This window comes from Protomyctophum bolini (genome assembly GCF_963924005.1).
Source record: "Protomyctophum bolini genome assembly, chromosome: 6".
Classification (NCBI taxonomy): Eukaryota; Metazoa; Chordata; class Actinopteri; order Myctophiformes; family Myctophidae; genus Protomyctophum; species Protomyctophum bolini.
In genome coordinates, this window is record NC_137867.1 from 43,234,272 (window position 1) to 43,250,441 (window position 16,170).

The 16,170-nt window shown below is 41.7% G+C and overlaps 2 protein-coding genes across 2 annotated transcripts; both read left to right on the top strand.

Moving 5' to 3' along the window:
• Nucleotides 1-1,801: 1,801 nt before the first annotated feature.
• LOC308317030 (UDP-glucuronosyltransferase 2A1-like) lies at nucleotides 1,802-7,887 on the top strand (the record flags this gene model as incomplete). The annotated part of the gene is made up of 6 exons (XM_080765821.1): nucleotides 1,802-2,522; nucleotides 3,214-3,362; nucleotides 5,061-5,192; nucleotides 5,314-5,401; nucleotides 6,010-6,229; nucleotides 7,608-7,887. 6 exons carry the CDS (start codon nucleotides 1,802-1,804, stop codon nucleotides 7,885-7,887), a joined length of 1,590 nt encoding a protein of 529 aa, XP_080621947.1.
• A 1,515-nt stretch (nucleotides 7,888-9,402) lies between these two features.
• Nucleotides 9,403-15,119, top strand: LOC308317031 (UDP-glucuronosyltransferase 2A1-like; the record flags this gene model as incomplete). The annotated part of the gene is made up of 7 exons (XM_080765822.1): nucleotides 9,403-10,123; nucleotides 10,722-11,387; nucleotides 12,344-12,492; nucleotides 13,185-13,316; nucleotides 14,128-14,215; nucleotides 14,388-14,607; nucleotides 14,840-15,119. 7 exons carry the CDS (start codon nucleotides 9,403-9,405, stop codon nucleotides 15,117-15,119), a joined length of 2,256 nt encoding a protein of 751 aa, XP_080621948.1.
• Nucleotides 15,120-16,170: the final 1,051 nt, after the last annotated feature.

Consider the following 16,170-nt stretch of genomic DNA (forward strand, 5'->3'; position numbering starts at 1 on the left):
TACTTCAACCAATTGACTGATGTTTATTGACAATGTTACATGTAAAGAGAATACACATAAATATACACCACCATCAAAAGGGATAATGCAAGAAAGCCAACGGCTTATTTCCATTGCAGTCCGTTAAAAAGAAACAATAAATGAGTGTGGGTGTCCGAGCCTGTCTATGTGAGTGTTTTGGGAATTAGTTCAATTAAATTATTATTTTCCGTTTTTTAGCTTTTGTGTTTTTTGTGTGTGTGTGTGTGTGTGTGTGTGTGTGTGTGTGTGTGTGTGTGTGTGTGTGTGTGTGTGTGTTTGTGTATATGTGCGCACAAAAGACATGGCGACATAACAAATACAGGATAAATTATGCAATAGGTAAAAGATATACATTAATTAATTGTACTATACTTAGTTTAGAGTAAAGAAAAAGGATATATCATTTACAATTAAAAAACTTATATAAAAGGTTGGCGCATCTAAAGCAGAGGAGGATATGTTCTAAGTTAGGTCCAACTGCTAAGTATTCAGCCATAACTTCAGGGAGGACTTAAATGTGATAGCAGAGCTGGTAGTTTTAATCTTTTTGGGCAACTCATTCCACCTTACAGATTTCTTCCTCGAAAAGACCTGTTGTATTTTACTCATTATTGCTAAGTTTCCTGGACAACAAGGGGAGGTCTGTCTGTGGACATACACTGCACATTTAATGAAGTAACAGCGGCCACTGACTTAATCAACAGGCCATTCAAATCAATATTCAAATGCTTATTGTTTTTCCAGATGCCCCAAAGCTCAATCCAACGTTTAAAAGGAATCTGCATTGTTAATGAGGGGGCCAAGATGCCAAGTGTGAGGTTTTAGACAGCCTTGCACTGCGGTAGGAGGAGGTGTCTTTTTCCAGGAACAACAGTGCCAGTCTCACTGGCTCCCATAAAGACTGAGCTCATGCATTCACATAGCGTTGACCCCTGTGGCCCCGCACTGAAATCAGCTGCCCTTATTTCCAGTGGTGGAAAGTAACTCGGTACATTTACTTAAGTACAGTACTTATAAGTACAAATTTGAGGTATTTGTACTTTGCTCGAGTATATTTCCAAATACTTTTACTTCTACTTCACTACATCTCAGATCTAAATATTGATACTTTTACTCCACTACATTTATTTGAAAACGTACTAGTTACTTTGTAGATTTAGATTATTATTATTATTACAAAACCATGAACCACTTCAGCCCCATCTATATACATTTCGGACATCTGAAAATAGCAGTTCTACAAGCTCACAATGCGTCGTATGGCGACGCATTATTGTCTTATTCCCTAACTTGAGTAAACTAAAGACCTAGACCACACACACAGGGTCATACCTATGTTCCCTCAGCCCTATGTTCCCTCAGAAGGAGCATTGGTCCGAGGTGCGCTGGGGGTCGGGAGAGGGTGGGTGGTTAGGTTTAGGTGTCTGCCCCGGGGGAGGTTAGTGTGCTAAAGTGCATTTATTTAATTTCACCACTTCAATGATCTTTCACTACTACAAGTCATTATTGTAAATAAGAAAATCTGTAAGTGGACGTTAAAGCCACATACATTTTCCATATTAGTGGTTCAAGTTAACATACTGTATTCATACTGTAAGTGGACATCAAAGCCCTCACCTCACCAATACGTCCAAAGGGTTATCAAAGGTTACCAAAAGGCGTTATCTTATCTGTGTTACAAATCTGCAACAAATCAGAGTTCACATGTCTCAAGTTAATGATTTCTCATGCATGAGCATGGTTTGCGGGGCCCCAACTGATTTACTCACAAACGATCAGCATGCGGTGTGGTGGATGCGTGTCTGTGTGGGTGCTGCTGGCGGCATGCATCGCAGGGAATGCAAGCTGCGGCAACATTTTGGTATGGTACACCGAGGGAAGTCACTGGATCAACCTCAAGCCTGTATTGGAGTCTCTGGTGGACCGGGGACACCACATCACTGTGCTGGTTCCCAATGTCTCCATGTACATGACGGCCAGCGAGAATTCACGCTTCCACTATCAGCCTTTCAACGTCTCGCTCTCCATGGAGGGCTTGGAAGAGGTCTTCAAAGATTTCCTTAACTTCTTCATGTATGATATGGACGACCTGAATTACCTCCAGATCCTCAGTCGATTTACAAATTTGATGAAGAATGACATGATGTATGCTTTGGATTACTTGGATGGTCTGCTGACAACAGACGGCGTCATGACAAAGCTGAAGGACGCCAAGTATGACCTTCTGCTGGCTGACCCCATCTACCCTGGCAGTGAACTTGTGGCTGAAATGTTGGACGTTCCCCTGGTCTTCACGCTGCGCTTTTCCATGGCCCACACCTGGGAGAGGCTGTGTGGTCAACTCCCTGCGCCGCCGTCCTACGTCCCTGCGCCCATGGTCAAACTGACCGACCAGATGAGCTTCTCAGAGAGGCTGTTGAACTTTCTCTTCTATGCCTCTCAGGACCTGCTAGCACACTATATTTGGCAAGACCTTAATGCTTATTACACTAAGATCAGAGGTGAGGGGTAGCCAATTGGTAATTTCAACACGCAGTTAATATACTTTCAAGGCTAGGCACGAGAGCCATGAAAGGAAGGGACATGCACAATGAATGAAATTAATGAATGAAACCTTTACTGCCTCTAGGAGAAATTACTTTGCACAAAGATTATAGAACAACAACATAAAACGTATGTAAAAAAAAACACAATAAAATACATAGGCCTATAAGTTGAGGAAATTGATAGACTTAAAATGCAAGTGCCAAATTCAGACCATGTGTTGAGAGCTTGTTAAGAGTGAGTGACTGAGTGATTGAGTGACTGACTCTTCTAGTCTGTTTTTCCAATGACTGTATATCATACAGTAGCAAAGGTGTATACAGCAGATTTCAGTAAGGAAATCGTATATCCAATGTATGTGTGTATGTGTGTATGATGAACATATTAACAGGCACAACCGAATACATTATCTAATATATGTGTGTATGATGAACATAGTAACAGACATAACCGAATAAATTGTTTTGTTCATAGTGGCTAAAAATCATATAACCAAAATCAACAATTTAATGTAATTAGCTAAAGATCCTAAAGTGAGAGAAAACGTCATGATGACATGCTGTAGGTTACCAATAACCATCCTGTTTGTTGGCACCTGTTGACCTACAGTATACAAATGACTTATATATTTGTTTGGCACCTTGACAGGCAAGGATACTATGTTTTGTGACATGATGGGCAGAGCAGACATCTGGCTGATGCGCACCTATTGGGACTTTGATTTCCCTCGTCCCTTCCTCCCAAACTTCAAGTTTGTTGGTGGCATCCACTGCAGACCAGCAAAACCTTTACCCGAGGTTAGTACAATCAAGGCTCTTGTAGGTGAAAGGTGAAACCTATAGCAGAGCGTTTCGCAACATCTCCCACCAGGGACCCTGAAGTGGACCCTTACGGGTCTGTAACTCTAGAAACATATGCAGTATGACTATAATAATCAGATACTGACCTGACGAAGATCCTGTGAGATCAAAACGTTGTCTTAAAGATGGAGTGCCATGGTTTTTTTTCCACCCTAAAACATGTTCATCAGGTATTATTATTATATAAGGAAGACATTTTTCAAAATAAAGTTTTTATGTGGGCACCCCCACCAGTTCATTAAGTATGCCTGGTTTGCCTGGTGGGTGGTGATGGGTGGTGATCCACCTGAACTGAAGCCGCACAGCTGTAGTTGTACGATAAAGGGTTAGGGGATTTTAACTGATTGATTTTAGCTGACGTTAAAGAAAAAACTTTATACATTTAAAGTAATTCAAGAGAATTTTCATCATCCCAGTGACTATAGGAGTTGAACCAGTGACCTCTCTACTACTCAGCGTCTACACAATGAACCCAGCAAGCCAAATTACGTTATGATGACGTCCTCCGGTGACGTTCAGGAGGACTAGATCACAGCCCATATGGGGATGATCTTTACGTCATTTCCAGGACGACTTCACCAGTTGAAATAATATAGCTTATTTTGAGCCAGATCTGACTAGTTATGATATGACTTAAGTGGCTCTGGCTGGCCTCGGTCTTCAGTGGGCAGAATGTACAGTATGTTGGTTGAAATAAGGTGACATTCTGGGCCAGATCTGACTAGTCGGGTCCAGACCATGCTTGCTGGGAAGTTAACTGAAAAGTAATGGAATGTAGGACGTGATATACACAGAAATGTGGCAGACCATGCAGACGGTTACAGTTTTGAGCGGCGCTAGTCCCTCCTACTGTATATTCAGCTATGCTACTAGTGTCGATTTTTGTCCCAACACAAACATTACATGCCAATGAATAGAGAATTTACGTCATTATGTAGACGAGCAAATCTGTATTTTTGTTAAATTCCCATTGACAATGAATGGAGACTTGTGTGCACGTGATATCCATGAAATTGAGAGAGAAAGTAGAGAGATTAGTCTCAAGCTACATACTGTATAGTAGCCTATAGTATAAAGTGTACAGTACACTATACTACGCGGGAAAAGTTGCAGATTGATCTGCAGTTGGATAGTGCCAATAGTTGCCGAAATGCCGGTACAGTAGGTGTTATGTCAGTCTCTTTGGCTGGTTCTGCTGGTCTAGTAGTTCTGGTTCTGCTGGTCTAGTAGTTCTGGTTCTGCTGGTCCGGTAGGTGTTATGTCAGTCTCTTTGCCTGGTTCTGCTGGTCTAGTAGTTCTGGTTCTGCTGGTCCGGTAGGTGTTATGTCAGTCTCTTTGCCTGGTTCTGCTGGTCTAGTCAAAGAGCACTGATGGCACTAACAAGGTCATGGGTTCGATACCAGGTACCGCCAACTCAGCATATGAGTAAGACTTGCCATGCACACCCAAGCCGTGGAGTAAGGACTAGTGGGAGCTGATGGTAGGTGTGGCGCTCCATCTCCCAGGGGTCTAGTGTACTGTAACGGGGACAGACTCCCGCATGTTACCGGCTGATACCAACAATGAGCCACTCTTATATATCTAAGAAGAATGTGTGTTGCTTCATGTTGGTATGTGACTACTGTACTTCTTTAGGACATGGAGGAGTTTGTGCAGAGTTCTGGAGATGCTGGCATCGTGGTGTTCACCCTGGGGTCCTTTGTCCAAAACACAACCACAGAGAGGGCCAACACCATCGCATCAGCCCTCGCTCAGATACCACAGAAGGTGAGATATAAGCCAGTTCACAGACAGTACAATCTGCGCCTGACAGCCTGAAGTGTACTGTATATAGGAATATGGCTCAGGATGCATTCAGTGTAGTGTGACATTTTGCCATTTTTACCAGGTTCTTTGGAGATACGCTGGAGAGAAACCAGAGACTCTGGGTGACAACACCAGAATATACAAATGGATCCCTCAGAATGATCTACTGGGTAAATAAGAACTTGACTGAAGTACTGTCAACCAAACCAATTGACTGAAACAATACCAATACTCAATACATTTAACTGAGTAACCATGAAATACTGAAAGAAAAGCTATCTCGAGCAAATAACCTATATGTATACCGGAGAACTCGCTAGTTTACCGACTTGTGGCGGTTTAGTGCATTTTAGTTTTAAGTCTTCACTTTCATTTAAATTGCATTGAATTGAGAGAGAGAGAGGATAGTTGTTTAGAGTTTACACTAGATGAAGTAGGAATGCTAAAGTTTAAACACCAATGTACAGAAACAATGTAATTCATTAGTAAACAATATCCTGCTGAATTGGTAGGCCAACTATCATTGGTATTCACACATACTCAACTTTTTTATCATTATCTAGCTGACCATTTAATTGCACAAAATAATTTGATCACTTTGGAAATGAACTATAACAACATCTGTGGGTTTGACATACTACACTGATGAAGACAGCATGTTACGATGAAGAGTAGACATTGATGAAGAATTTTCGCTGCAGCGAGTTGGTAAACTGGCGAGTTCTTGGGATACCCCCTATATATAGATACTGAAATCTGCTTTGGTCTTTTCCTCAAGGACACACCAAGACCAGAGCCTTTATCACCCATGGTGGCGCGAATGGTGTCTATGAAGCCATTTATCATGGTGTCCCTATGGTGGGAATCCCAATGTTCATGGACCAGCCAGACAACATGGTTCATATGAAGGCAAAGGGTGCTGCACTCAACGTGGACTTCAACTCCATGAGCTCCAAAGATCTTGAGGATAAAATAAAGGCAGTCGTCAGTGAGCCATCGTAAGTTTTTATTGAAGTCATTTTTGGTCAATGATAGAATGGTCAATGGCTGATTGTTTTTAGGGTTTAGGTTCAGTTTCGATTTGATGGATTATAAATAATACTGTAATACAGTAGATGTTGAAAATAGCATTGTGGGCATTTCTCTATAGTAAAGTACTAGAATTCTCAAGTCTAACACCACGCACTCCGTGTTGTTGTTTATCCGTGCCACGTGTGTGTTGCAGTGCAATATGACACACACACACACACACACACACACACACACACACACACACACACACACACACAGATAAGCTGTGGTGTTGTTGCTTGCCATTGTCCGATGCGATATGGAAAAGGGCTGTTTTAGTTTCACTTGCAACATGGACCTGACTTGTAGTCCACAAAAATGTGCGCTCTGAATGTGAGCGTCGAGTTCCCTCAATTGTATATAGGGCCTATAGATGCATTATAAAACTAGTCCTTACCCGTTCTGAATAATATGAACAGCAAATGATGTTCAGTGTGGGTAATGTGATGTAATATAGATCACATTACTGATAGGGGGGGAATTGTTTACAGATGTTGTTGGGAAGTTGGGTTAGGCACAAAAGTAGGCTAATTAGTAGGCTAGTTTATTTTGCAAGAAAATGCTGCAGTACAATCATAAGTACACCATTGATGTGTGATGTATACACATTTGGTGGTGATATTCTGCCTATAAATGGAAGTTATTGAATATTTTCACGTTCGGTGTTGCACTTTGTAGACGGTCACTAATCGCTCACCGTCTGATATAAGCTATTATTTGTTCTTTATATAATCAGGTTAAGAATGAGATGTTTTGTGTGATTTCGGAATGTGTCGTTCGTGAGCTACTGAGCCAGCGTTGGTCATTGCATCTGTCTGTATGTATTTTTGTCATTGTGTTGTTCCGACGGCACGGGATCTGTCTTCCCCGGATTATATATGTTATGATCCAACAGATATAAAAGTGCACAGTATTGTAACTGTTGCCAAGGCAATGCCCCGTCCGGGTGGAGTTAAACCCTGTTGTTGTTAAGAAAACGTCTCCATTTGGCCACCCCGAGTCCCCGACAGATAAGCATTCCGTTGTGATGGAGCTGTTCAGTGCGCAAATTAATTGAATTAAGATGATTGTTAGAATGTTTGGCGTGTGTAATGCAGGGCAGATTGAGGTTGGAGGACAGGGCTGTGCGGCGCTAGGTTCTGTGAGGCCGTCCGTGCGTTGTGGTGTTGTGTGAAGGCGCATTGCTCTATGCGGAAGTGGACAGACAGACAGAGGTTCTTGAATTTAATAATGATTATGATGGTACATACCGATGAAATGTCATGTTGGTACAGAAAGATTCCTATTGTGCCTCATGTGTTTCAGTTACAAGGAGAACGCCATGCGGCTTTCCAGGATCCACCACGACCGGCCTATCAGCCCTAAAGACGAGGCGATATTCTGGATTGAGTTCACCATGAGGAACAAAGGAGCTAAACACCTGAGGGTGCAGGCTCATGAGCTCACCTGGTACCAATACCACAGCCTGGATGTCATAGGCTTCCTCTTGGCCGTCACTCTGATCATAGCTCTGCTCTTCTTCAAGACCTGTAGCTTCTGCTTCTCCAAGTGCTGTGGTCTAAGGAGAAAGAGCAAAACAGAATAACTGATACAAGTTCTTCCACTCAACTTGAACTGCTTCAAAAGGATAGTGGATTACATAACGGTCAACTCTGTTTCTATCGATGCACTTGTAACATGGCATGCTATCCCTTTCATTTAAATTGTGAACTGACCAGAAACTCTGTGCTTACACAATATACATCGAGACAACTTCTCAAATATCAACATACACTGCAGGCCTTGGCCTGGGTGCGGGGAAATCTATCACCATATATACCCAGCCTTCATTCCTTCAACACCTGATAACAACTGCAGTAGCCTGGCTGTTGTATCATGATAACATACAGTAGGCTACCCATCATGCAACGTGAGCTTGTAAGATGGTCTGTTTTCATATTTTCGCATGACACTGTTGTGCAATGTGCAACGAAGTATTAAAAGACAAAAAGTCATTAAGCGATATAGACAGACACACACGATATATATATATATATATATATAAAACACACTTTTATTATTCGATTAATCTGCAAAGTAATCGATAAGAAATAACCGTTAAGAAAATAAGCGATAGTTTCAAGGTTATAATTAATAGCCTAGGGTGTGCCCCCTGGAGATTGAGCACACCTTTCTAGTTCCATGTAGATTTGGGCTGGTAAAACTCTATCGGGAAGAAATGGCAATTTGTGTCCATAGAATTGCAGCTGGCACCTCACCTCATTTATTTCATACAGTAGTGAAAACGCCTCTATGCTGGCTGCATCACATGGCCACGCATTACGCAAAGGACCTTTGTGCATGCATAAAGACGGTGTGCTAAAGTGCATTTGGTCAATCTTTCACTACTATACAACGCATTGTTGTAGTTACATTTTGAAGAGAATATTTACAGCATGTTAAGATCTTTCATATACATTGAGTTACAGTACATACATATCTTAGTGAATTATATCTATAATGTACAAACTGTATACGTGCATTGTGGACTTTAAAGCCCTTACCTTAATAGCACCAAAACGTGCCTGATTAAATAAAGTTTTAAAATAAAGTTTCTAATATGTTTTGAAGGGAATGTTTACATAATTGCCGACATTTTCTTGCAAAATTGATGAGAAAATGTAGATACCAACAGAACATACTGCATCTCCATCATGTCCATCTGCATTTGTCACCAATACAAAACATAAAAAATAAAAATGTTAACATTTTCCATAATAGTGGTTCCTCTATACATCGAGTTAGTGTGCGGGTGTGCCATAAGCCTACCGGTATACTGTAAGTGGACTTCAAAAAAATATTATTATTATTATTTATTTACCCAGGGAAGTAGCTGAACACAGGTGCTAATTTTCAGCAACGCCCTGCACATAGAAACACACACACACACACACACACACACACACACACACACAAAGCCCTCACAAACACTGCCAAAATGTGTTTGCATTATCTACTGCAACAAATCAGAGTTCACATAGTCAAGTTAATGATTTCTCGGGCACAAAACCTATTTTGCACAAATATAGCACAAAACCTATTTTGCTCACAAACGATCAGCATGCGGTGTGGTGGATGCGTGTCTGTGTGGGTGCTGCTGGCGGCATGCATCGCAGGGGATGCAAGCGGCGGTAACATTTTGGTATGGTACACCGAGGGAAGTCACTGGATCAACCTCAAGACTGTATTGGAGTCTCTGGTGGACCGGGGACACCACATCACTGTGCTGCTTCCCAGCACCTCCCTGTACATGAAGCCCGGCGAGAATTCACGCTTCCACTATGAGCCTTTCAACGTCTCGCTCTCCCTGGAGGGCTTGGAAGAGGTCTTCAAAGAATTCCTTAACTTCTTCATGTATGATATGGACGACCTGAATTACCTCCAGATCCTCAGTCGATTTACACATTTGATGAAGACAGACATGAAGTATGCTTTGGATTACTTGGATGGTCTGCTGAAAAGAGACGGCGTCATAGAGAAGCTGAAGGACGCCAAGTATGACCTTCTGCTGGCTGACCCCGTCTACCCTGGCAGTGAACTTGTGGCTGAAATGTTGGACGTTCCCCTGGTCTTCACGTTTCGCTTTTCCATGGCCCACACCTGGGAGAGGCTGTGTGGTCAACTCCCTGCGCCGCCGTCCTACGTCCCTGGGGTCATGGTCAAACTGACTGACCAGATGAGCTTCTCAGAGAGGCTGTTGAACGTTCTCTTCTATGCCTATCAGGACCTGCTAGCGCACTATATTTGGCAAGACTTTAATGCATATTACACTGAGATCAGAGGTGAGGGGTAGCCAATTGGTAATTTCAACACGCAAGTTAATATGCCTTCAAGGCTAGGCACGAGAGCCATGAAAGGAAGGGACATGCACAATGAATGAAATGAATGAATGAAACCTTTATTGCCTCTAGGAGAAATTACTTTGCACAAAGATTATAGAACAACAACAAAAACATCAGCCAACCATACAGTACATGAGAGCATAACATAAAACGTATGTAAAAAACACAAACAAAAGTTGAGGAAATTCATAGACTTAAAATGCAAGTGCTAAATTCAGACGCCCACACAAAACAGGGTGCCCCAAAACAAAACAAAAACCTAAAACAACATACATTTTCCATATTAGCGGTTCAAGTTAACATATAATATACTGTATTCATACTGTAAGTGGACATCAAAGCCCTCACCAATACATCCAAAGGGTTATCAAAGGTTACCAAAAGGCGTTATCTGTGTTACAAATCTGCAACAAAGTTCACATGTCTCAAGTTAATGATTTATCATCATGAGCACAAAACCTATTTTTCTCACAAACGATCAGCATGCGGTGTGGTGGATGCGTGTCTGTGTGGGTGCTGCTGGCGGCATGCATCGCAGGGGATGCAAGCGGCGGTAACATTTTGGTATGGTACACCGAGGGAAGTCACTGGATCAACCTCAAGACTGTATTGGAGTCTCTGGTGGACCGGGGACACCACATCACTGTGCTGGTTCCCAATGTCTCCCTGTACATGACGGCCAGCGAGAATTCACGCTTCCACTATGAGCCTTTCAACGTCTCGCTCTCCCTGGAGGGCTTGGAAGAGGTCTTCACAGACTTCCTTAACTTCTTCACATACGAGATAGACCACCTGAATTACCTCCAGATCCTCAGTCGATTTACAAATGTGATGAAGACAGACATGAAGTTTTTTTTGGTTTATTTGGATGGTCTGCTGAAATCAGACGGCGTCATGACAAAGCTGAAGGACGCCAAGTATGACCTTCTGCTGGCTGACCCCATCTACCCTGGCAGCGACCTTGTGGCTGAAATGTTGGACGTTCCCCTGGTCTTCACGTTTCGCTTTTCCATGGCCCACACCTGGGAGAGGCTGTGTGGTCAACTCCCTGCGCCGCCGTCCTACGTCCCTGGGGTCATGGTCAAACTGACTGACCAGATGAGCTTCTCAGAGAGGCTGGTGAACTTTCTCTTCTATGCCTCTCAGGACCTGCTAGCGCACTATATTTGGCAAGATCCTAATAGTTATTACACTGAGATCAGAGGTGAGGTGTGAGGCTAATTGTACAGTTGGAGTTGGATTGTAATTTTAAACACATGCAGTTATTAATATGCCTTCAGGGCTAGGCACGTGAGCCTAGAAATGAATGAATGAAACATTTACTGCCTCTAGGGGAAATTGCTTTGTGCAAAGAAACATACGCATGTAAAACATCATAAAAAGCGGAATTTGGAGAAATCGAAAAGGACAACAAATGCATGTTCAGGAAAGTGCCAGAGCTTGTTTAGAATGTGAATGATGCCTTCCTTGACCATAAAATGTACATATTCAGACCATAGAGGGCGTAATTGATCTGCTATGATATTGTGACCTTAATACAGACAGTTAAACATTATCCAGTTTCATATAATATGATATATCCTTTACTCAGGTAAACTCTCTTTTCCAAAAGTGACCAGGACGGTCAAGAAACAATACAAATACATAAATAGGTGCAAAAGCTGACAATTTAAAAGCAATCACTTTGTCAAACTGTACTAATTTTAGTGGAGTGGGATGTACCGTGAGAGTAACTTCAACCCCGGTGTCCCTAGTATTTTGGGCATGTTATGTTGTAGACAAACATAAAAAAAATAGATCTATAGCAGAGCCACATCATTGGCAAATCTTATCATTGTACAATGATCTAGCATTATGTACCATTATGTAACAGTCATTGGTAAAATACAATAACTAACTGAACAGAAAGGGTGTTGCAGGGTGTTACAGGCCTATTCATCATACTCCAGTGTTAGGTGACCACCGAAAATTACATGGCATCACACCGCAGTGGTAAGCGACTCGCCGCTCGCCCAAACCACCGTTTCGGTGGTCACCTTATCACCTAAAAGCTTAAAATCATTGACTAACAATTTAATTAACAATACATCCTCTCTAAAGTGAGTGAAAAGTGAAAACATCTGCAAAACCCTTCCATTTATTTGTTTGGCACCTTGACAGGCAAGGATACTATGTTTTGTGACATGATGGGCAGAGCAGACATCTGGCTGATGCGCACCTATTGGGACTTTGATTTCCCTCGTCCCGTCCTCCCAAACTTCAAGTTTGTTGGTGGCATCCACTGCAGACCAGCAAAACCTTTACCAGAGGTTAGTAGGCTCTTGTAGGTAAAAGGTGAATCTTAGCACATGGTGCACACCGTTTCTCAACATCTGGTACGGGACCAACCAGGGGTCCTAAGAGGTCCACAACTCACATGTACAATCTTTTTATTTTTGAGGGGCACCAGCCTCTCCTATACACAGGTTTAATGTTTGTCTTAGTTCAATGTTTGTTTTGTAAAGGCCATTGACAATGAAGGGGACATTTACGTCATAATGTGCCTCATTACGTCATATTGTCTCTTTATTGTTAATGGCGTTTGTGTTTGCACCGTTTGTTTTACATCACCATTACATGACCTAATCAATGTGTGTATACAAATGGACCCTTATAACCGTAAGGGTCCAGTTGGACCCCCTAGTGGTCCCCGAACCCAACGCTGAGAACAGGCAATCTAGCATATGGCTGGACATTGTGTGAAATTGTGGGCAGTTTAGAGGTTTTTAGGCATCGATCGCACCCCCTTCTACATCCCGAAAGGGTTGATGCACCTCCAAACCCCACCACACCATTTACAGCTGGGGAAATGGGGAGTGACACGCAGCGAAGGCTGTTGGGACCGGAACTCGAACCCGCAACACTGAGCCTATATACAGTATAGGTGCCCGGACCTGGACCTGTGAGTCATCTAAGAAGAATGTGTGTTGCTTCATGTCATGTGACTACTGTACTTCTTTAGGATATGGAGCAGTTTGTGCAGAGTTCTGGAGATGCTGGCATCGTGGTGTTCACCCTGGGGTCCATCGTTAAAGACATGGCCACAGAGAGGGCCAACACCATCGCTTCAGCCCTCGCTCAGATCCCACAGAAGGTGAGACGTAACTTTAAGGAGGGAAGGCTATCTTGTTGTTAGCAGTGGTGGAAAGTAACTAAGTGCTTTTACTTAAGTGCTGTACTTAAGTTCAATTTTGAGGTAATTGCACTTTTCTTGGGTATGTCAAATTGTCAGTACTTTTACTTCTACTCCACTACATTTCAGAGGCAAATATTGTACTTTTACTACACTACAATTATTTGAAAACCTTAGTTACTAGTTACTTTGTAGATTTTGATTATTATTAACCACTTTGTGAGATTGTAGATCTGCCATTTTCAAAATATTTTTATACATTTGAAAACTTGAAACATTCTGCACACTGAATACTTTCTACTTTTGGTACTTTAAGTACATTTTGATGCCAATACTCAGCACATTTACATTTAACAAAGTATTTATATATTGCAGTATTGATACTTTTAATAAAGTAAAACATTTGTGTACTTTTTCCACCACTGGTTGTTAACTAGTGCCCGACAGCCTGAAGTAGCGTAACGTTACAATTTACGCATTTAGCAGACGCTCTTAATCCAGAGCGATTTACATTAAGCAATAACAAAAAAACATGGCATACATCACATACATAAAAAGTAGTTATCATGAATCAGGGGTAAGCTAAGAGCGCAACAGTGGAGTATCTATATAATTAAACTATAAAACTATGGATACTATATTATACGTACTATAAAGTGCTATGACTACATAAAATGCAATTCTAGTGCTGTCTACGTAACAAGCTATAAGTCTGTATAAAATGCTATCTAAGTCTACATAAAGTGCTATCTAAGGGGCTATTTTTTACCAGGTTCTTTGGAAACACAGTGGAGAGAAACCAGAGACGCTGGGTAACAACACCAGAATATACGATTGGATCCCTCAGAATGATCTACTGGGTACGTAAGAACTTGGCTTCTAAGTAAGTACTGTCAGTGTCAGGTCCAAATCAGTGTTCCCTCAAACAATACCAATACTCTATGCATTTAACTGAGTACCCATACAATACTGAAATAACATCTCACTGTACATACAGTAGATACTGAGATCTGCTTTGATCTTTTCCTCAAGGACACACCAAGACCAGAGCTTTTATCACCCATGGTGGCACAAATGGCATCTACGAAGCCATTTATCATGGTGTCCCTATGGTGGGAATTCCAATGTTCCTGGACCAGCCAGACAACATGGTTCATATGAAGGCAAAGGGCGCTGCACTCATCATGGACTTCAACTCCATGAGCACCAAAGATCTTGTGGATGGAATAAATGCAGTTGTCAGTGAGCCACTGTAAGTTTGTATTGCAGTCATTTTAGGTCAATGACACTCAAAAATGATGCTTTGTTTTGTGTTCGATTTAGGCATGCACCAGAATAATAATCAATAGTTGCAGTCCTAAGAAATGAAAGGGATAATTTCATCATGAGATGATGAAATGTCTGATTGGTACTACATAAATATTCCTTTTGTGCCTTGTGTTGATCTATATTTGCACGCCTGAAACCAACCATTATGTTTTTAGCTACAAGGAGAACGCCATGCGGCTTTCCAGGATCCACCACGACCGGCCTATCAGCCCTAAAGACGAGGCGATATTCTGGATTGAGTTCACCATGAGGAACAAAGGAGCTAAACACCTGAGGGTGCAGGCTCATGAGCTCACCTGGTACCAATACCACAGCCTGGATGTCATAGGCTTCCTCTTGGCCGTCACTCTGATCATAGCTCTGCTCTTCTTCAAGACCTGTAGCTTCTGCTTCTCCAAGTGCTGTGGTCTAAGGAGTAAGAGCAAAACAGAATAACTGATACAAGTTCTTCCACTCAACTTTGGAGCTTTTATTTCAAGCCTATTATATCACCTTACAAAGCCTGCATTTGCCCTGGGTGCAATCGAGTTATACTTCATTATCAACATATCCAGTCTGTATTTTCCCTGGTCGGGTGTGAGAATGTTACATTACAAAGCCCGTATTTGCCCTGGGTGTGGGGGATAAGTGTATGAGCGCCATAAGAGAACACGTCTATTTGCAGAGAGACATGTGTGTTCTCTCATGCGTTCTAGAAAAGTGTTCTAAGCTTGACACCAGAAATGACCCCCTATCTCACCAATTGCTTTTCTGTACATATACGTTTATTGCAACTATAGTGTTGATGATTTCTTGTATGTCTCAATGAATTGAATACACAGGACCACAATGGAAACAAGCACTTATAGGACTTTGTGTTATCCTGTTATCCTTTTAGCATGATTGTATAATTGTACCTCTGTATTATTTTGCAAACGGTTAGTGTTAATAAAACATTCAGTCACTGTATTACAGTGATTTTTCTATTTAAAATATTTAAAAAAAAATATATATATATATATATATATATATATATATATATTTTTTTTTTATAGAATAATGTAAATAGCGAGAATAGCTTGGCTATTTTAGCTATTCATCATACAAAGTAGTAGGGCTAAATTGTTACATTTTACTCTTTATAATTGTTAATAGAGGGGATGCACGTGATATCAAGTTATACAGGAACGCCTACTGAGTAGCAAAAAACTACTTTCTGGCCTTGACAGGCAGCCCATACATCCAAACTGAAAAGTCCCATCTGATTGTATTAAACAATGTTAAACTCACTTTGACACTCACTTTGTGTATTGTATAGCCATTAGCCTCCATTCTATTAACCCCAATTGTTTTAGGTTAAAGAGGATTTTCTTTTTCAATCCCCCCTTTCAAAGTCACTCACCTTGGCGGGGGCATATGGAGGGCAGCATGTGGAACAGAGTGACTCAGTGAGAGGCTGCGCTTGGGTGTCCGGACACAGGATTGGAGATTGATGTAGCTCGCGTTT